General features: G+C 40.8%; 1 protein-coding gene across 1 annotated transcript; it reads right to left on the bottom strand.

Annotated features, from left to right (window-relative positions):
• Positions 1-347: 347 nt before the first annotated feature.
• On the bottom strand, positions 348-2,843 carry LOC139128508 (uncharacterized). Its single transcript, XM_070694273.1, has one exon. The coding sequence runs from the start codon at positions 2,841-2,843 to the stop codon at positions 348-350; it is 2,496 nt and encodes an 831-aa protein (XP_070550374.1).
• Positions 2,844-22,072: the final 19,229 nt, after the last annotated feature.

Here is a 22,072-nt window from a genome sequence, read left to right as displayed (position 1 = left end):
TATCCTTAAAAGAACGTTTCCTTGCTCCCTTATCGTACCACCTTTTTTGTCGTGCTTGGGCTTTTTCCATGTTCTTTTCGACAATTTTTCTCATGTCGGCAAGCCTTTCTCGCATCGTTATTACGTATTGCGCCAAGTTTTCCTCCTGTGAACTTTTCTCAGTCCACTGATCCTTGATCACAGCGAGTGGTCCTCTTATACTTCGACCATACATTAGCTCGAAAGGTGAGAAACCGGTACTCGCTTGCGGTACTTCTCTGTACGCAAAAAGAAGGTACGGCAAATATCGGTCCCACTCCTTCGGGTCTTCCGCTACAAAACGTTGTCACATTGCCTTGAGCGTTCCGTTAAAACGTTCCGTTAAAACGTTCAGTTAATCCATTGCCTTGTGTGTGATATGGGGACGTTCGAATTTTTGAGATCTTCAACTTCACACACATATCAGTCATAAGACATGACATGAAGTTTGTACCCTGGTCTGTCAAAATTTCACCAGGTAGTCCCATCCGACTAAAAACTTCGATCAATGCTGTCGCAACAGTCTCGGCTTCCTGGTCTGGCATAGCCAAAGCCTCTGGATACCGAGTTGCATAATCCACGATGACTAAAATAAACTTATTTCCGCGTCGAGTTCTTTTCAAGGGACCCACAATATCCATTGCAATTAACTCAAACGGTGTATTAATAATAGGCATCGAAACAAGAGGCGCTTTCTCAGACGCTCTCCGTCTTGCAGATTTTTGACATGGACTACAAGTCCTGCAGTATTCTGCAACATCCTTGAAAATACCGGGCCAATAGTAGTATTGTAGCAGCCTTTGTTTAGTCTTTTCAATGCCAAGGTGTCCTGACAGAGGTATGTCATGTGACACTCTTAGCAATGCATTGCGACATTCCGCCGGTACTACAATTTGTCTAACTTCACGTACCTTATGTGAAGAAATCCACTTACGATACAATAATTTCTCATGCCAGAAAAATCCAGTTTGATTTTCCGATGATTGATTTGCATCTGCATGCTCTCGCACCTTTGCAAGAGTAGGATCGGCAGATTGAAGTTCTCTTAACTTATCCCGATCTAATCTTAATATTTCAGCATATTCCTGCTGACATTTTAATCCAATGGAAATATTCTTGGACACTTTCGAAGTGACGTCATCACTTTCCTCGTCATCACTGATGTCACTCAGATCTGATGAAGTTTCATCAAACGGCTCGTCAAGGGCTGATGCATCATGGGAGGTATCATTACACTCACTCTCACTGTTTACATCATCCGCTTTCCAATCGTTTAAATTGTCCTCATCAAACAATCTAGAGATACCCAGTGAATCATCGTGTTCATCACGTGACCCATTTACCTCTTGGATTTCATTGACCTTGTCAATGTGTTCTGAAGCACTGTTACTTTCATCAGATGATTCTACTTCCTCATCGAAGTCATCATCACTTTGTTCTGCTTCACTGAGAGTCGGCAATTCCTCAACAGGTATTGCTCTCATGCCAGACGCCATTTCATTTTGCTTAACTATAGCCTCGCGCTCATCCTGCGCTTTCTTTTGACGTCTTGTGACCACTAACGCACGGCGATCCTGCAAGGCAAGCGCGTCCTCGCCTAGCAGAACGTCCTTGGGTATACCTTTCCATACCCCCATACGCAAAGGTCCAGTGAAAATTTCACTTTCGATGTGGGCTTTGACAACAGGCGCCTTGTGCACTGTTTCGTCTGCAAAACTAATATTGCAAGTCTCTCCAGGCAAATAGTTAGATTGTTGTACGACCTCTGGCTTTACCAAGGTTTGACAACAACCTGTGTCCCTCTGTATACTCACTGGTTTACCGTCTAAACACCCAACGTAAGTATTTCTCCCAAGTAGATAATCATTACCAAATTCAGCCAAAATATCATAGCCTTTGTCATCCTGACTTCTGACATGGCCAACGACCTTTGTCTTTGCTGAACCTGCATTTTTATCAGACTTTTGTTCGGGACAATTTCTTGCCAAATGACCAGTTTTCCCACAAGTATAACATGCAGCTGAGGGCTTTGACTTCTCACTGCTCTGGGATGAGTTATCAGACTTCTTTCCCTCACCCTTTTGCTGCTTATGTTTGTTGTTAAAACTTTTGAAACCCCGCTTCCGCTCAGTCTGATCGCTAACAGCGCCAGAATGAGCAGATTTATATGTCTCACCAAGTTTTACCAACTCCTTATAGTTTTCAGGATCCCTTTCCTTCAACCATGTTTGCATTTGTCTGGGCACGCCCTCAACTAATTGCTCCATTATAAATAGTTCACGTACCCGTTCATATTTTTCTTCACCACTTAAAGACGGAACCCCACTTGTTTCCATCCAGCGGTCAAAAGTATCGGCAACAATATCACCCCACATACAGAATGTCTCTTCATCTGTATGTTTGCAAGCTCTAAATTTAACTCTGTATGACTTTCTGGTGAGCTCATATTTCCTAAGTATAGCCACCTTGACCTTATCATAATCCAGGGCATCGTCTTCTTTCAACCTAGAATATGCCTCCTGGGCCTTACCAACAAGAGTCGGAGCTAATTTCTTTGGCCAAATCCTCTTAGGCCAACTGTACGTTCGAGCTAGCCTCTCGAATGTACGCAAATGTGTGTCAACATTGTCACCTTCTTTGAACTGAGGGAGTTTAGCAGTCCAATCATTGAACTCACGATCCGTATCTTGCGACTTTGTCTTCGCTTTTACCTCTAATTCTTTCATTTTCAAATCGTGTTCGCGCTTTTCTCTTTCTGCCTTTAGTTCAAGTTCACGAAATTGTTTTTCTTGCTCAAATTTCTGTTTTTCTGCATCTATACGCATGCCTTCTCTCTCTAAATGCTGCTCGTGATTTGCCTGCTCTTGTTTATACAGATTCAATTTGAGCTGAAGAATTTCTTTTGATGCAACAGGTTTTCAGCTAATTCTTTTCCACTTAAACCACTTGTTGCGCCATTATCATCAATAGGCTCTTTTTTAATTGTCGGGCTTTTGCTTTCTGTCATACTGGGAAAGCTTACTTCACCCTCCGTATCGGACATACTCATTCACTCACAAGCACACGGCTGTAGTAAGAGATATGCACTTACCTGGTCACCCCTAGAATGCAATGGTATCAACAACAAAGTGTGTTGACCCCACCCAGTCAGTGTAAATTTCTTAATTGAATGCAACTGAATGATAGTATTTCCCACGGCTTCTTATCTTTGTTTTTCACTGCTAATGAAAAGATACACAAGTGCACAATCACAGAAATGCAAATTTCCAGTCGTACGATTTGCACAGGTACTTAGTTAAGGGGCGTTCACCCCAGAAAAACAACCTATCTTTAGATCGTTAAGACTTTGTTTCAATAAGTGTTTATATTAGTACTTACAGTCTTTTGCGTCAACAGGGTGTGTCTTCCCGCGTATACTGAAAGTTTAACTAAACACTGAAAACAAAAGATTGTGAAAATTCTCTGCACACAGAAATTTTCAAGAAATTTCAAAGTCATAAAAAATAAGCAAGTCCGGCTGCTTCTAAGACAGTGTCAACGGCAGAGTTCAATTAAGTTCACTTCACACAAAAGTTCTTTTTGTCTTCTTAATTGTCGTCCGTCTTCTGTGAACTTGCTTCTACTGCTTATGGTTGACTTCTCTTTGGCAGTGCTCACAACATCCAACTTCTCGTCTCTGGTCTATCAGCTACGTCCACACGGCGACGTCTGCACCAGTATTAAGTTGATCAGCAAATTCAGTTCCACTGGAATATCTCAGGTATCGGAGATTCTGCTATGCATTACCACGCTAATGCATACATAAAATGACGACAGTCTCCCCTGCAGATAACTTTCCAAAGTTCCGGCAGATATTTAACTTGCTGCTTGTAGCAAAGTCAGGTTACAACAACCATAGAAGCGTTCGTTCCGAGTCTCTCAGCTTTTAGTAGCACACAGTTATTTGTCAAAGTTCTGAGTGTGTCTTACACACGGCTTATAGTGTCTTTAAAGTACTCACGGGTTAAGCTTTGTTACAACCAGGTTTCCTCCAAGTCCGTCTTGAGAATGTGAGTTAGAATCACAACCGCTGGCTCCAATGTGATATAACCGTGGTTACGTTGGTATTGACGGTTATGTGGTAGCGTGTCGGGGCCGGCAAGGCTGGTATTCCAATGATGAAGGGATGTAAAGACGACTGGAAACAGCGAGTACAATATAATCTAAGATGCTACTTTATTACACTAAGCTCTAAGCTACGTACATAGTGTGATGGTAAGCTGGAGACTGACTTGAATATACGTGGGCTAAGAGAGATATACATGCCCTCATGAACAGTAATGACAGCTCATGAATAATAATCACATGACACTACGTCACATTCGGGTATTACTCGCGGGAAATGGAATCGGACCATGACCTTGTTAGTTACCAGTAATGTCTGAATACTTGGATTCTGTAGTTTTCTCTGGTCGCATGTACAGGTAAATGTGACCCTCTATTAAAGATGAAAGTTTACAAATCCTGAAGAATTTGAGGCATTACCTTCAACCATAAAAAGTAAATTCCGGGCCTACCTCATGTGTTTCGCTGTCTATACTGGCTGGTGGCGAACACTAAGCTTATCGTCGTGATAACTACGGTATACCGTACTGTACACTGTAAAGAAATCACTGTACGGGGGAATAACTATCAACTCCCTTGCCCAATACCTCTCATTTGCACTGAGCAAAGACATAAAAGTATGTACAGCTACGTTATTGGTAACGATTTATCGAAGTATGTTTACCGTTTGAAAGTTCAGTAATGCAAGTGTATTCGCGGGCCAGCCATACTGCATGCATGGGCTGGGAAAGTTTTGTTGTACCGGTACAGTCATTTTGGCCCAAGATCTTCTTTTGGAGCTTTTCATTACAAATGCTGTATATTTTCCCCGTGTATTATGGTCTTACAGCATCTCTACAAATCTTCATTTTCGTACAGGTATCGTAACATGTATTTAAATTTCTGTATGCTTACAAATGTACATTTTCACTTTGATGAGTGAACGGGCACTCACTCTATATGCAAAGAACTGGTGAAATATGGACATTCTAGTGACTGTAAAATTTCACTGCACAGTGTTGTGTTTGTCGCCAACCTTAAAGAGTTCAAGTTCCCTCAATGACTTGACTTTAGAGGGAGACAAAAACGCCATCTCTAAACCTTCGTAATCTTTGAACTGTTCTTCAAATTAATTCCATGGTGCAGTATTTGTGCAGTGAACCTGTGCTGTTACATAGAGCCTCTATTGTCAATTGGTGTAAAGGTATGGTCGGCACCCAACAAACTTTGCTTATCGATCGTTCAAATTGTCGGAAACATTATTTTTCGGCTGACTCGCAGCGTGTTTGCAAGGTTATATCTGATTGGTCGATTGTCACTATTCACAGCAACTTAGGGAGTTTATTTGTATTATTTCATTATAACGGTACGATTCTGCCAACCAATTGGATAACAGCTTCGAAATCGCTGCAAGTCGGCCCTTATTTTTGTCGGACACTCACAGAAAGAAAGAAATATAACGTTTTATCAACAGTCCTACTTCATCATTCATATACAAAAACTAAAAATAACCATTTCTAAATCACATATTAGGTAACAAGTGAAGATCCGAATGTAAAGAAGTTGGCAGCGAGGATTGCACGATCTGCATTCGCCGCCTACAATCCAGAAATGGGATTAAAAATTTACAGCTGTATTAAAAATGCTTTGATATAACATGTGAACGATTGATGCCTTAAGGACGAGGCTCTGTAATTGTCTTGTAGATATCTCAAGATTTGTACTTAATTTTCGCCGAAATGTCAGCCGTGCAGTGTTTTCAAGCTTTGGATTATGCTACTGACAAACCCGAACCATCGGTTACCTTCTATTTGTATTCATAAGTCTTCCTCCATAGATTCAAAGGCAATTCAGCCAGCGTAGTAGCGAGACTTTAGTTTCGATCGCAGTATCAGTGACTTGCCTATATTCTTGTGCGTACACGCATCAGTTCTGGCTGGTCAAGCCATCGCGAGCATCTTGCACCCTTTACCCGACGGTCTACGCTACAGTCGGCAAAACTACATTGCTTCAATTTTGCGATATCACCACCATAAGAGATAGTCTATTGCTTTATTCCTTCTATTTGCTCGCTTTTGATGTTCATAAGGTTGCAGACTTACATTCTCGCGAGCCAGAGCAATAATTTCCGCTCCGCTGACCTACGCAAAAATCAAGCGCTAAGCTGTTGCCGTAAAGAGGCACGTTGTTCACGACGATGCAGACTTGGGGCAAGTCCATCGCACCAGCGGCGTGGTCCAAGCATGGTTCAGTTTGTGCGTCCAGTGTCTTACGTCCAAGACACTTTGAGAGGTCAAGGTCGATAATGTAATGCCAGTTTCAATAAACCCGCTGGGCGTTTCATGAAAACGGACAGTATTTAGAGCCTGTATTTTGATAGAACAGCACAAATCTAGCTTATTTCTTGCCTGATATCACGCCACAGTATATGTTTGGGAACACTATGTAATTTTACCTGAAAAAATTGTGCAAAGTCAGTATTACTGGGGATTTTAGTTCGATTTGCTTCTCGTCTCAAAGGATATGGGCCGTGGGAAAACAAATGATAGCAGTCGGGCTTAAGTAATGTTACATGTAGCCCATTACCTCCTCGCTTGATGCAACCAAATTTCTTTTTGTCTGAAATGCGAATCGGAAAAGTGAGGGGGAGGGCGGAGGTGGGGTGGAGTTTTTCAATTGTTTTCAAATTGTAGAGAACAGTTGAAACCTACTCTTTCTGATAACCATCTTATTACATGATTGATTTTCTGTAGTTATTCCGAATTGTACATGTCAAATTTTTCATCATGTTCCCATGTTTTCAAGTTGCGTCGATTCATGTAAGCATGATGGCGCGATCGATCAGGATGCGTTTGATGCTGCGTGACGTCTTTGTCTGGCAAGCGCCTGAAGATGTATGGGTAATTTGGTATCATACGAAATGAATTTGTTTTTGTTGATGTTGGCGATCAACCATCGGTGTTAAGCCGATTGTCGCGCCTCGTTTACCGCTATTTGCTACAGATAAGGAGAAAAATTAGTTGTCTGTGGGGTTGTTTGCAAAGTAGCCTCTGTGACGAGATTCGACACAGAGGCACACAGTACTTGCATCAAATTGGTGAAATCTTTAGGCGACGAATTTGTTCAGTGTTGTTGATGTTAATATGTTGTGCCGCATAACAATATGTGGGAGAACTTGATAAATATACATTTCCGCTTGTGCAGAACAACCTAATCATTGCATTGATTCACTGTTTTGTATACTTGGCATCGTGATTTTGTTTACAAGTATTCAAAACTCTTGTATCTACCAATTGTTGCATCGCTTTTGAACATGACAATGTGAATGCATTTTTCAAAGCCTAGCGTCGGTGTTTTGTATAGGTGCTTGCAAGAAAACAAACAAATCAAATGCACAGGGAATCTTTGGCAACTTAGATGTTTACATTAATCGATATCTGTACTATCACCTGTAATTAACACCTGAATTAAACAATGTCAACAGCTTATATGAGGCTAGAACGTCAGTTAAAAGTTGAGAAAATAATATAGTTTTTTAAGATTGTATCGATAAAAACAAAATTCATGAAATAATAAAGATCACGAGTTAAGAGTGCATGAAAAACTGCACAGAAATATTACAAAAATACGTTATTTTCGCTTTTGAACCGTACAGGTCATGACTGTTGTTTTCTCTGTGGGAGACTTCCTCCACGTGTCTCGTATGACCACTACAAATCACGTATTCACGCAAAGACACTCGAAATTAACAATATGTTGAGCTTCAAGTACAACTTGCCAAAATTCTACAAAGAATTTTCTATGAGAGGGGAAGTAAAACAGCATTTTTTACCCGTGAAACAGCTGCCACATTCAGTTGCACAGGAGATCGCGTGATATGAGATAAAACTGAAATACGCCTGCATATGCTGCAGCATGAAAACGCCGGGTTGCAAAATTGTGATTGGATCGCCAAGTTTCTTTGGTCTGTCATGAAATGCAATACGTAACCGACATTATTGAGCACTCAAACTGATAGTTTTTAATTCTTGGCTTGCAAGATTTTCAACGTTCTTTGACTTTTACCCTGCATTTTGATTTGTATCCGGCCCATTATTGACAATACATAGAGGGATCTTGCTTGACAGCATAGCGCCGTGTGTGTACATTTATAAACCTCGCCGTTCGCTGAGGCCACAGCAAGAGAATACATCGTAAGTAAAGAGGTCGCCATACTCTACATCTGATTTTAATCAAATTGGCCGATTGCGTACTCCAGAATGCTCTTTGTACGTAATGTGGTCGTCTGTCTCGTAATTAGTTCATGCTCTAATGAATGAAAAAATTCCTGTCTCGACTCTAGAATGCATATCGACGGCGGTGAGGTCAGTGTTGAAACTGCATGTTGAAAGATATCTATATCGGTACCGTACAGGTACGACTGCATTTATTGCAATGGTCACGTTATCTTTGCAATTTTCCCTTGTGACCAGCTTTGGACAAAGCTTTAAAACGTTTTCTACGCTCTCTTTCAACCTCAGCTCCTTTGGTATTTACGTGTTACGTTGCCGGGACGTGACCCTTAAATTCATATCGCGAGAGCTAAGTATTATCCCTGGCGCTCAAAGAGCAGCAACTTGAAGTCAACGTCAAATTGACCGATATCAAAAAGTTTGCCTGTATTCAACTTGCCACAACATTCTATTAAATATCAGCATCTTTCAAGAGCGGTTTTTAAAAAATTCGTTCAGGAAAGGCGAATAGAAAAACCAATTAAGACTGACCATGGCGATAAACCCGTCTATTTATACCTCCTTCATGGACTGACATATATGATGATACACTTTATTATATTACAGTCCATCGTTCAACTGTTCGTCCACGAATTGAGTTTACAGGCACCCGGGGCATGCTCGAGTTGCATACACTCTGTGTCTTTTTAATCGCAGGTTACATAATCCGTACATTCAGACAGAGATCAAGACTTGAGATTACGATTTCCAAAGGTCAATGTCAGTACATTTTCTATCAATGATGAGTGCTAATCAGTAATGCGTAGAGCATACACAAGAAGGGCTTGACTTGTTACGAGTATGAATAAAAACATAGACAGTAGAAGCTACCGCCTATGATTAAAAGCTTATTTGGTGAATGCTATGTATAGATGAGTGATCGCCATTGTTATTTTTGTTTCGCAATATATAGTGAAACATCATGAGAGATTGCGCATGCGCAATTTACTATTTGCCTCATCGACCAAGTGCATGCCAGGCTAGGCTCAAACAACTCAGTGAAGCAAGGTGTGACTTTGCACAATTTTGACAAGCAGATATTCACTGACTCAGTCGAAGTTTGACGTACTGAATATTTCTGTTATACATACCAATCGATTTTACCGGCGATTTTGGGAAGCTAACATCGATACTACCGGGTAGACGATGCCAGAATGACTTGTCGTGCGTCTCAGCACGCTGGGTCTGTGAAATCGCTGATAGGCAAGGGCTTGCTTGCCTCTTGTGCCAGGCTTTTGCGACTTGCAAATATGTAACAAACGTATTTTTTTCTTTTTAATTTACCTGAAATTAAAAACACTTGCCCGTAGGACTTGTCCATATCATCTGGGCAAAGGAAACGCTTTGACCAAGCAACTATAGGTTAGATAATTTGTCATCCTTGGTCTCTCACAAAAGTAATGCAGAGTGGTTTCTCCTTGTGTTTTGTTTTTCTTTTACTTCATAAGGACTAGCTCCCGACATGACAAAAACAAGTACGTCAGAAATGTTATGCACCTGTAATGCTGAGATCTGGAGGACACCGCAACATTGGACTTTTATATGATATCCGATATTTACGGCTTCTGGATATAAGATTTTTATCCACGATTTGACAAAATCTAGTATCGTCAAGTATCGAAGTTAGAATCAGTCCTTAGAAGTTGGGTTTTACAAGATCTGTAAGGTGGTGAAATACCCAATATATATCGGATATTTACCTGCGATTTGACAAAATCTAGTATCGTCTGGTATCGAAGTTGAAATCAGTCCTTTGAAGTCGAGTTTGACAAGATCTGTAAGGTGGTGAAATATACCGGATATTTACCAGCGATTTGACAAAATCTAGTAGTCTCTAGTAGGAAGTCGGGTTTGACAAGATCTGTAGGGTGGTGAAATCCCCGATATATCGGTTATTTACCTGCGATTTGACAAAATCTAGTATCGTCTAGTATTGAAGCTAAAGTCAGTCCTTGAAAGTCGGGTTTGAAAGATCTGTTGAGCGGTGAAATCTCTGATATAGGGACCTATATCGGATATTTACCCACGATTTGACACAATTTAGTATCGTCTAAATATCGATAAACATCGCGATTTCACAGACCCAATGTGCCCAGACAAAGCGGCAAGTTATTTTAGTATCATCTATAGTATGGATATTAGAGTCCCGTAATTGTCGATAAATATGAGTTTAATATCACCGATTTCACAGACCTGGCAGGCAGATGCACAAGGCAAGTCATTCTAGTACCATATATAGTATCAATATTAGAGTCCTGAAATGGCCGAGAAATATCGGCGAATCACAGACCTGGCGTTGATTCTCCAGGGACACGACCTCGCATGTTTGTGAGTAATCCCGCGCGTTCCACTGTTGATGTACGGTACACATTGATGATACAAGATGGACCTTCGGCTATTCACAACAAAATCTAAGTTTTCTGTGCCGGGTTGTACACCAGTAATAGCAGACATGCATTGTCTTGGTGTATGTGGTTGTTTAAGGACATACAAAATACGCATTCCGTTCGCTTTACGCCAGGGTAAGCGAAAGCTACATCGCATCGGCGTTGGCTGCAAGACAGGACGTCTTGCACGCACTCGGCACTTCCGTCCACGCGTACGCGGGTTATGTTCACGCAATTACGCATTATCTGAGGACAGGGCAGTGGTCGAGCATAATCCACTGTTATGAAGGACGATGTAATCTTACCAATTATGACTCTTTCCGGTTTAGTAGTGAATTTTGGAAGATTTCTCCAGGGTTTGGGTTTTTTCAATGAAACATGTGGAATTCGTGTCATTTTTCACATAGAATTCACTACTTTTTCAAGAGATTACTGATTTGAAATTCATAACACTGTCTACTAATTGCTTGTTTGTAAAGTCCCTTATGTTGAAGGATCCACTCGAAAAAATTGATCAACATGTGACGGAGAAATCTAAGCTGAGATTTCAAAATATTATCATTGGATTTACATATATCGTCTGATCGCTAAAAGTAAAAGAAATAGTTCAGTAACAAAATTCAAGCAAATTAAGGTTATAAATGAACAGTAACGACCAAGAAGTTATCCTGACATAAAAATAACATAAACCATGAACTCGCAAATACTAAAAGGTGTCGACAAGCATGTCTTATAATTTACTCCAATCACAAAAGGAAATGGTCATAACATTCGCTAATTTTAAGGGGGTAAAAGATCTCAAGTGTAAAACACTGCAAACACGTATACCATTCGCTCATGCAAGTGCCGGTCAGAACACAGTTTTCGCCAAATAAAACACACAACCGCACCACCCCCCACCCCCCGAAAAAAACAAAACAAAAAAAAAACGCCAAAACATGAAGAATTGAGTCACTGATAAATTTACCCAAAGGCTAAACAAACTGACCACTCTCCCATACGAGTTGCGGTATAAATGTTGTCGCGAAAACAAGACAGATCGAAGATAGCTTTGATAAATCAGCGAAACCTGGTATTTCTAGGGTATAAAACTATGAAGTTGATATTTTTGTAGTCATGGTCAGTCGATTTCCCACAAATAATGCTCGTAGTTCGTCACTTTTTCGAAGCGTATCGTTGCCTTACATAGCTTATATTATATCCTCCCTCAGTCCATAGGCACGGTTGTTGATTGTACAGTTCTCGCGATGATATAGGTTTGGCCCCCTCACTATAAAACAGCGAAAAAGCATATTAAGTACGTCAGGGGTCGGTACAATCGCGAAGTCGAGAGGATCTTTCAGGAATATCAAACGTTAGGGGGGGCAAATTTTATACACCAAAGCAAGAAAGCTACCCGAAGCAAAATCTCTTCGCCCCTAAGTTTCATGGAAAACTAGCAGAACATGCAAGGGATAAACAGCAAAACAGATTTATTCAGTGCACACCTCCAATCGTAGCATGCAGATAGTACGACCATGCTCGTAATCTTTAAAAAGTGAAATTTGGGTGTTAAAACTTATATTTATCCCCCTCAGAATTAAATGAACCGGATACACATATTGTGACATAGTATCCAACGATGGTCGGATAATACGACTGTTTTGAGAACGGGGAAAAATCGCCGTGTAAGTATCGGTACATTCACCACCAAAATGCTTTAGCCCGATAAAATACGATACGACGATGTAACATTTAAAGAAGAAAGTGACTTTAATAGCGAACAAGGCGACATCAACACTGGGACGTAAAGTCCATGTCTCTTCATCGACATCATACATTTACTGCCTGAAAAACAGAAATTCGTTCAGTAGATCATTTCCTAACAAAATATACGTAAATGATAACGGCAGTGTCCCGACATAGAAAAGTAATAATAAAACCAATGGCATGTACTTACCCGTAAAAACATCGACAAGCATATCTTACAATGTATTCCTATCACAAAAACTAGCAAGACACTGACAAACTCAAAAGATCTGTGTAAGTCGGGACTTTTTCACCTCAAAAATTAAAGGTTAGGTTATCGAAAAGTTCACCCAAAGACAATCAGACGGCAACAGTAAGCGGCTTAGTGCTCTTTGAATATTTTTCGGTCACTACGCAAGTAAGCTTGCGTGCTTTAAAATATATTTTAAAACTCAAGGACTTGTCGTGTGACTTTTCAATTTAAAATGCCCAGAGGAAAATTACTCGTCCTCGATATAACTGTGGCAATTCGTTGCTTTGATTATTATCATGAAGTCCCAAAGGTTAATCTGTAATAAATTTGTTCAGCTTTTCAAAGTAGTTTTTAAGTTTTTTTTGTTCTTCAATATTATGTAATCTCTTTGATGAGCCATGTTCAAGCTGATATATGAAACCACACCGTCCCTGGAGGGATGGTGATGAAAAACCCATGCCGCCGGCCGGCCTCGGTCGCACTCGTTGTCAATGTAAGTAGGTCGCTGTTAAAGTTCAGAGGTCATGGTATTGTGGACGTCTGGGAAAGCACGTATAGCAGTCCACAGAAACTGACCGCTCCATTGGTGCAGGTTACTTCAACCCTCGTCCTTTAAAACATGTGTAAATCACAATCTTTTGGTGCAGGTATATTCTTTTCGTCGTCCTTGACACAAAATCAGGCTCTAGCAGCAAGAAGTTTCGAGGGTCGAAGACTCTCGCTCCATGTCCACGCTGATCACGCACAGACGCTGTCATGGTGCTAGACTTGGTTCAAGTCTGTGATTCATGTGTTTTTTATAGTTGAGTAAAATTCACCGACTTGAACTAAGTCTATCATGGTGCCCGCACTTTGCCTATGAAGGTGTTAATTTTTTAAAGCACGCATATTGTTAATAGAAATACCATCACCCTCCCAAGCAAGTTGTCAAGGTCTAAGTGAATCTTGTACCGGGGCTTGGTCGAGGTGACCACAACCATGACACCAGTATACTTTGGTCAAAACAGACAGGGCAGTTTAGTAGCCCTGCGTACGATGCTGTGTCGTACATTCCAAAATTGGACGAGTACAAAACTGAAAACTTTCGAGAGGACAACAAAGTATCCAAGTTGTAAAATAAACAAATTGTTTAACAACGCCGGGAACATACAGCTACAGCATCGTAGCCAGGGCTGTAGTTACCTGCTAGTGCAGGAGCAGCGGGCCTCGAGCACAAAACATGGGACCGTACATCGCTGCATAAAACTCATCAGTCACCATGTTTAAAAGTAAAGTTTATGTCTTGATCACTTCATTTATTACGTTTTCTATTACTAGTAAAACATATGATGACTTTCTTATCGTCCTGGACGTATTGTCGATGCAAATTGGAGGCCTCTAAGCTGTGTGATCAGCCTAATCCTACGTCTTCAATTGTTCAAGTTCGATAATTAATGCATCGTTAATTTAACACAAAAATTAGGTAAACAGCGAAATCCAACCAAGAGGTGAGTTTGCTATTGGGCTTGCCAGCTTGATGCATACGGATAAAGTTTTACATTTTGCCTGTGGTACGTACTGTGATCGCTGCACATTATGGAAGCTGGGTTAGGTTCAGTGGTTGCAACGTAGCGAGGCCGCGCCGGCCGGCCGGAATCTTTAAGTCTTGCGCGGAGATCATTGAGGTAAATGTACTAGGTAAGTTTTACCATGGACGTCTTTCTTACCGTCCATGGTTTTACCTTTATGTAGAGATCCGATTCAGCTTCCGCATGGCATGGCTGTGTGCTGGTTATGCCACACGGCTTGCGGGACAGCCGGTAACAGTAACTCAGTCCCTTCAAATCTTACTGTCTCGGGTTCACAGATTTTTTTTGCACATGAAAATTACAGGCGATCTTCAACAGGCCGTCCCGACGCCCGGGTTGCTAGAATCATATTGAAACGACAATTACAAGGCAATAATCTCCACTTGCAAAGTTCAAACTAACACACATATACATATAAACTCCTATTCTCCGTGTATGTTCGACTGACAAACTCCAATTGCTGTGTTTCCGACCAGTGTAGAGGGGTTGATCATGATGATTGCAAAGTAGTACCAAGTAGTTGCAATGCATCGTACATTTAGTTTTGCTGATGAGGGCGCATTGCGCACGGGAATTATAAAAGTTTACTCGAAAATTACCCTAGGGAAAAATGCCCGGTAATGGCGTGGTCGAGTAAAACATCCTCGGGTTTGTGTAAAGGCGCGCGCGCGTACACGGGTCGAGTACTCGAATTTGCCACGCAAGACTGCCGCGAGCGAAGGTTAAGTTTCCCGATTCCGGTAGGGTAGATGTAGGTCGATGGTGATCGTTCCGTAGGGGCTCACACGTACATTCTATACATGTCGTGTGTTTATATATAGACGTAGTTCGATGGTACATGTCTATACATGTTACGTGTTTATAAGTAGCCCCAAGTGAACGTGTTGCTACATGCCACGGAATTCCCTTCGGAACGCTGCTGTAATACCCGATAGGGAATTCCCCACTGAGTCATATATAGGTCAATGCACCATCTGCCTATGTTTGCGCAATCTGCTACACGCATACCATTTATGTGTCAATGCCCTGTCGGAACGGTTCCGTTGCTATGGATGCGCAGTAGGGAGGGAATTTCCTTCCCTCCCTGTAGTTATTTTGAATAAAATGGTGTAAAAATTCTTATTTGTCACAGAAAGGAACTTATATCTACTACTTATATATATATATATATATATGTGTGTGTGTGTGTGTGTGTGTGTGTGTGTGTGCATGTGTGTGTGTGTCTATCTGTGTATATGAAAGTTACGCGAACAAAGGGAGTGCTGAACAGTATGTCTTATTATCTAAGATCCGCACCCGAAGGATGTGCCAAAAATACAACTGAATGATGAAATTCGTGATTGGCACAATGCATTTTAGGTAAGTATGAGTCTCTGTCGAAATTTAAAAAAACACTGACATCCCCCCCTCCCCATATTGGGCATTTGAAAGACATGATGATCTCCCCTCTCACCAAAGTAAAAAAACAGGGTGACACTCCCATGTATCAACCCCAAGGCCTAAGAACTTACATGTCCCTTACGTAGTGCACTTATCGTACGATTTATACGATTCGATAAAATAGTCATCGTAATGCCATCAGTCAGTACGATACTACTCTACAATGCCCACGATCATGAAAAATTCTTGCCTAAAACTAGTTCATTTGAAGCTAATGAAAGTGTTTTGACAAACATCTAGAGGGCAGGAGAATTGACCGGGGGAGATTTGAAGAAAAGTTTTGAGGTTATGCCGGACAGTATCGAAAAATACTGAGATGGTAAGGGAAACTTGAAATAAATTGTATCGGCGTCCGTCTTAGAATGCACACAAATCACCATTCTGTCTAACAATTAAATAAATTCGACAGAAGCGACATAGCCCCCTCCCATATCCACCCCTACTTACACACTATGTGTACCCCTTTCACCTATCACAGAACGAGAGATGCCTGATAATCAAAATCCCCTACGTGCCAGGTATGTGAGAGGTCTGAAATCGGCAGTCTGCGCCCCTAAACTGCGCTAGCGCATTTCAATTTGCGCTATCAATCTGCGCTCCTATTCTGCGCTATCAAACTGCGCTCCCATTCTGCGCTATCGATCTGCACCCCCATTCTGCGCTATCTATGGAATGTTGTAAGTTTAATTTTGTAGCTGCGACATTTACGAAACTAACGCGATATAAATCCGTGGCACTTTGCCACAGATTGATAAAGCTGCCAGCCAGATCGTAGGACATATCAGTGTCGAAATATATTTGTATTTACTTGTAACTTTATACAATACAATACAATACAATACTTTATTGCTCAACAACACACTCAAGGAGTGCGGTAAGGCAAAAATTACAAAAAGCTGTCGGTTGCCTCCCACCATCATGCCATTGCCAACACTTTGCAACACTATTTTTCATAATATTAGAAAACTTTTCAGTATTTTCGTAATGTATTTTTAAAAACTTTGACGTATGTCAGGATTGTCATGACGACTAGTTATGAGTAACGTAAGATCGAATTTATTTCCGGTACAATCACGACATACATACATTCTGTGGACAGTGGATCCGACACAAAAGATATGTGAGGTAGTAAAAATTAGATGATTTTCTTTTTCTCGTATAAGGAGTTTGGGAAGTGATCAAGTAGTTTAAAGCTCAAAGTCAAGTTCTGACTAAAATTATGTTAGTATCCCCATGGTTAGACGTTGCTGCTAGTCGACGGCGTCTATTTCCCGAGTCCAACAATGCACAGCAGAGTGAGTGGCTGGCGACGAAACCCTGCAACATGGAATGGCACAAGTGGATACAAAATTATGTTTACGTTAGCATCACGATTTTTAACTTCTTTTCTGACGATTTCTTTGTCGATACTGAGAATTTCTGTTCATGTTCACAGAAACATTTGAACCTGACAGATCATACATGTTCGCGACTTCCGTAATGATTGACAACTACGTCCATGACTTCAAACCTGCCGACGTGGTGGGCGACTTGTCGATGATGTAAGACTGACGAGGTGTGAAGTAGGGTATACGTACTCGGTTTCAAATCTTCAAAAGTATCACTTGAAGTTGATCTTTTTGTGAGAGGAATCTTCTCATATTCTGTTCATTTTAATGTTTCGACATTTGGATATTCCTCGAATTCTACTCACTACATGATATATAATTGATAAACTAGTACACTGTTGTTTGTGTCGGAATGAGCAAGTGAATTGAGCAGTTTTTACATCGTCTTTGATTTCCCGACATTTTCAAAAACTAGCCATGTAAGGGAGAGAATAAAGCTTACAACCAGAACATCAAGGAAATCAACTACAAGGGAATCCAGTGTTACTCATATCAGTAAATTACATCATGTTTGTTTCTTGGAAGATTATGACACATAGATGCACGTCCATGCAGCGGCAATTTTATGAGAGCGGCAACCGTTCATTATTTAATTGTTCAAACTTGTACATACAGTTCAAATTTTGTGAGTAATAAAACTTCCCTACGCATCTATCAGTACATTTTACGTGAACTTATTTTTGTTAGAAAGTAAAATCGTGAAAAAATGCAAACAAATGGCAGTTCACAAGGCTTTAGGAGAGGTTACATATGCAATATTCGACATTCAAAGTCAAAAGACGGCCAACGCACTTTGATCAAAGCTCATGCAGTACAAGAGCAGCACGATCTCGTCCCGTATAACAAGATACTGGCAAACATTGATATTTTTCACCTTATTAGCGTTAACATACATGTAAACGAACTTCAAACGAAATTGCAATCATATCATTGTACACTGCACAGCGCGGTGACCATGCAGAAGTCGGACATTTCAACTCTGGGGGGACCGGATTTTACAATAGGGATAAACTATTAGTTTTACAGCCGTAGAGGCACCTGTCTCATTTACAATATCAATCAGCTATCTCTATAGGTTACTTTATTAAATAAAGATCCATCGTGTGGTAAACAGTGTTACCTGAAATCTGGTAACACTTGTGTAACAAGCCATCGAATATGTTCCCAGAGAAACTGATGGTGATTTTGTAGCTCATTCTTTACTATTTTTCATAGTTTTTGGTAGCCACTAACAGACACTTCGTGTTCGTGTCGGCTACATGGACCACAGGCGCTCCTTAGCTGGGTAGTCTGCTAAGTAGATCGATTTTCGGATCGATCTATTGATCCCGTAGTCGATATGCCCGCCACTGCTTAGGTTGCAGTGCCGGGCATATCGACTACGGGATCAATAGATCGATCTGAATATCAATCTACTTAGCAGACTACCCAGCTAAGGAGCGCCTGTGCATGGACGACCACCCAACGATAGCCTAAATTCGAGAGAACAACCGTTTTCAAAGTTTTTGGCAAGTGGGGCACAAGACGTCGGAATGGAAGATCACCGTGACGTTTTCAGCAATATAGTTATTAGAAACATTAGAAACATAGTGGTAGTGCCAGTGGCCACCCCCGGCAGCCACAACTCTGTAATCTCACCTCTTGCTAGCATTTTTGGGGTGGTCATGGCACTCTGTGGAATATAGACTTTTGACTAGTAGTAATAAAGTTACCCCTACTTGACCCAAACACCGTGGTGCATTCATGTATTTATTTCTATGCCGGAGATGGCAATTTAAAACCGCAACCACATCTTTGCTAAACCTGGTTTTAATCCAATTTTCGAACGTTTAACTAGTAGATTAACTGTATACTGTTGTCTCAACAGTTACAATTTGGTTACCAGAGTTCACAGTCAAGATGAAGATGTCGAAACTTGTGTAAAAAAGTCTATCCGATCGAGACCTGTGTGCTGTCGTCGCGCGATCGCATTGGACATTCACTTGTTCTGACTCACGTTGTCTACTTCCTGTCTCGCGCGGCAATTTATGCATGTTCTCTGTGAAAAATGATTGTCAAGTTCATGTCAGCGCCGACATCTTTGTAAACGGGACGTCGGTTGTAGTTTTCCTACTTCAAGATGAACACATCTAACTCTTGACAACATAAAATGTTTGTTGTATTTTCTTATAATTAATAGCTTTTGCACCGCGCTGCAAACCTGTCGCCCTTTGTTACGACGGGAGAGATTGACTCGTGTTATTTTTTCAAACTTTATTTATATGTGTTCTTGTGCCGATTTTAGCTGATAGTTTGCCATTTTACATGTAGTAATATTTCAGGAATTTCCCGGTACGATGTGACCCAACACTTTTCCCCAAAAGAAAGTCCTTGCAGTTTTCGTTTTGTTTTGGAGAGAATGTAGGACGGGATTATCGAGCAACGAAAATCGTGGCATGTTGGTCGAGATCAAGCATCGCAAGCGTCTTGTAAGCGTCTGGAAGTACATTTTCAGGTCACTTGAACTGGTTTACTTCTTTCCGGTATGGCAGTCCGGTATAGCCCCCCCCTCTCCGATCCGTCAGCCAAGCGTACGTGCAGGATCTACCGATGTACGGCCGACTTTAAGTTGGAATAAGTTAAATTTAGTTCGAACTTATTTTAAATTCTCAGTCAGAACAGTAGGCCTAAGCTCATTCAAAAAGGCTTGGCTGGTAAAACATTAGAACGAGATCGTGCGCTACGTCATTACCGAATAGATGACCGAATATGTTGAATAAAATACGCGTGTCATCTTCCTTCAGTACGGGTACAGTTGATGAAGCCGTGTCGGTGTATATTGCATAGAAAGTTTTTGTATTTTCATCGACCGGTCATCCTTTATGCACATATTTGCACTTCAATGAGTTTTAACATTGAAAACCACTAACTGTGGGCCACAGTTTAGCATGACAACACGTAAGCTTACGTCCTAGCTGTTCAGTGCACTCACAATCACATCGATTGTGAACCTGTCAACTAGCGGCCGAGTGAAAATACAACCTTACTGAACCTGTATGTACACACCTATTTGATTTACAGGGGACTGTCTACTGATTCTACAATATTTATATTTCATAAAATTGAATTTTCATCCACAATGTATCACATCCGAGTCAATGAATGAGCCGGACGGGTCGAGGGTTTGTAGAGCGACAGTGCCAGTCCGAGGGACGTATATGTCAGGACTGTTTCAAACCGCGGATACGTGGTTAAGTTAAGTGGTTGTGTCGTTTCTATCACACTCATACATGTAGTTTACATGTTTGGAAAGTCAAAAAAGTACGTAGGTGTATGTTGAGAAGGCAGAGTTTTGAAAGGTCAACTCTATCTCCACGTAGGTCTGGCAGCCATCGATGATACAGGACTCGCTATCAGGGTCCTAAATGCAGCTCCCTAAATGCGCCTGTAGCACCATGTCTCGATCCGATGTCATATCAAAAAATCAAATAATGGAAATAGTAAAATCATAATCGATGTAGTACGTTCTTGTGCTAGTTGGGTCGTTATCACAGCACATATGGTTTGGAGAAATGGAGAGCGCAAAACGGGGGCGCAGATCGATAGCGCAGAATGGGAGCGCAGATTGATAGCGCAAATTGAAATGCGCTAGCGCAGTTTAGGGGCGCAGACTGCCGATTGCAGACCTGTCACATAGCTCTACCTACTCATGCCACATTTATCATATACATTTGTAATATACCAGAAGCTCGCCCAAGCTGTCTGTAATATTGTGCACTTTCAATACAGAAGATAGGAAATAAGTTACCCCAATATTAGGGACAGATGCTTCAATTTTTGGCATTTTTTCAGTATTTCAAAGTTAGGGAGGAAAAGGAGCTCGGGAAAAGGGCAGTATTAGTCCGGCAGCCAGTGGGGTAAACCTTGCTTTTTGGTCTTAAGTTTTTTTTTCTTGGTGGATTTCGTATGTCAAGACCACCACAAAAAGAAATATAACTGCTGGCCCACTGTCAGCGTTGAGCAATTTGAGAAAATTAGCATAATCAAAATGGCCGCCAACTTATTGCACTTTGTATGAGAAAGAAGACTCAAATGGCTTTATACATACTGTAACTTTGTTTTTATCGTTTTAATCACCAAGCTATTGCCTACGGCAAACTAGAACATATATGTTGCGAGATATTATTTGAATGACATGCTTATTTGCATAATTTCAAAATGGCGGCCAGCTGTAAACATTTTTTTGTTAAGCGTAACTCTACATTTGTGCAGTTTTTTTTAACACAGTGGATTTCACATCATTGTTTTAATAGTTGCACGTACATAATCTTCTTTTCGTTGCAAAGTTAACATTGATAATCGGGCATGTAAGCAGCGACTAGTTTAGCCTTCGCTCATTGTCGAGTACTTGTCTGTTTACTTGTAAAAAGATATAAACTGATGCCGACTGTTCTGGTAATTGTGTTTCACTTTGCCAAGACCAGAGCCTCTGTTATGTTTCTAAGTAAGTTAGTGCTCTATATGCCTTTGCTAAAAACAACCTTAGTTTTGATTTTCTAACCGAAACAATGATTAAGTAAGGCGGGAGCTTTTTCCCTCGACTATCATGCATTTAAGAACTAAACGTTGTGATTATTACATTACTGTCGAGGTTGATATGAAATCTGCTGTATCTTCAGAAAAAGACTATGGGTCTTGAGTACAATGACTTATAGAAGATACTTTCAAAGTTCCTTGGGTTCTCTAAAGGTAAAAAGAGGAAGGCGGCTCCAAACACCATTCTATTTTTGAGGATGTTCAGTTTATTTGTATGTTATTTTTGGATGTACTACGACGATTCTTCGTTGGGTCTGTAGTGTCAAACATCATTTGTGATCCATTTTAACGTGCATTTCGAAATTCTCAAACGTGAGTTCTTCATCAGTCTCTAATATTGTTATTCCAATTTTGTTCGTGT

Source organism: Ptychodera flava, unplaced genomic scaffold, assembly GCF_041260155.1.
Source record: "Ptychodera flava strain L36383 unplaced genomic scaffold, AS_Pfla_20210202 Scaffold_57__1_contigs__length_852473_pilon, whole genome shotgun sequence".
NCBI lineage: Eukaryota > Metazoa > Hemichordata > Enteropneusta > Ptychoderidae > Ptychodera > Ptychodera flava.
Note: the sequence above shows the minus strand (reverse complement) of the source record. Positions and strands in the feature narration are given on the sequence as shown.

What these genes read in the sequence shown, in the direction of transcription:
- LOC139128508 (XM_070694273.1), bottom strand. Translation starts at nt 2,843, where the DNA reads ATGCGTATAGATGCAGAAAAACAGAAATTTGAGCAAGAAAAACAATTT.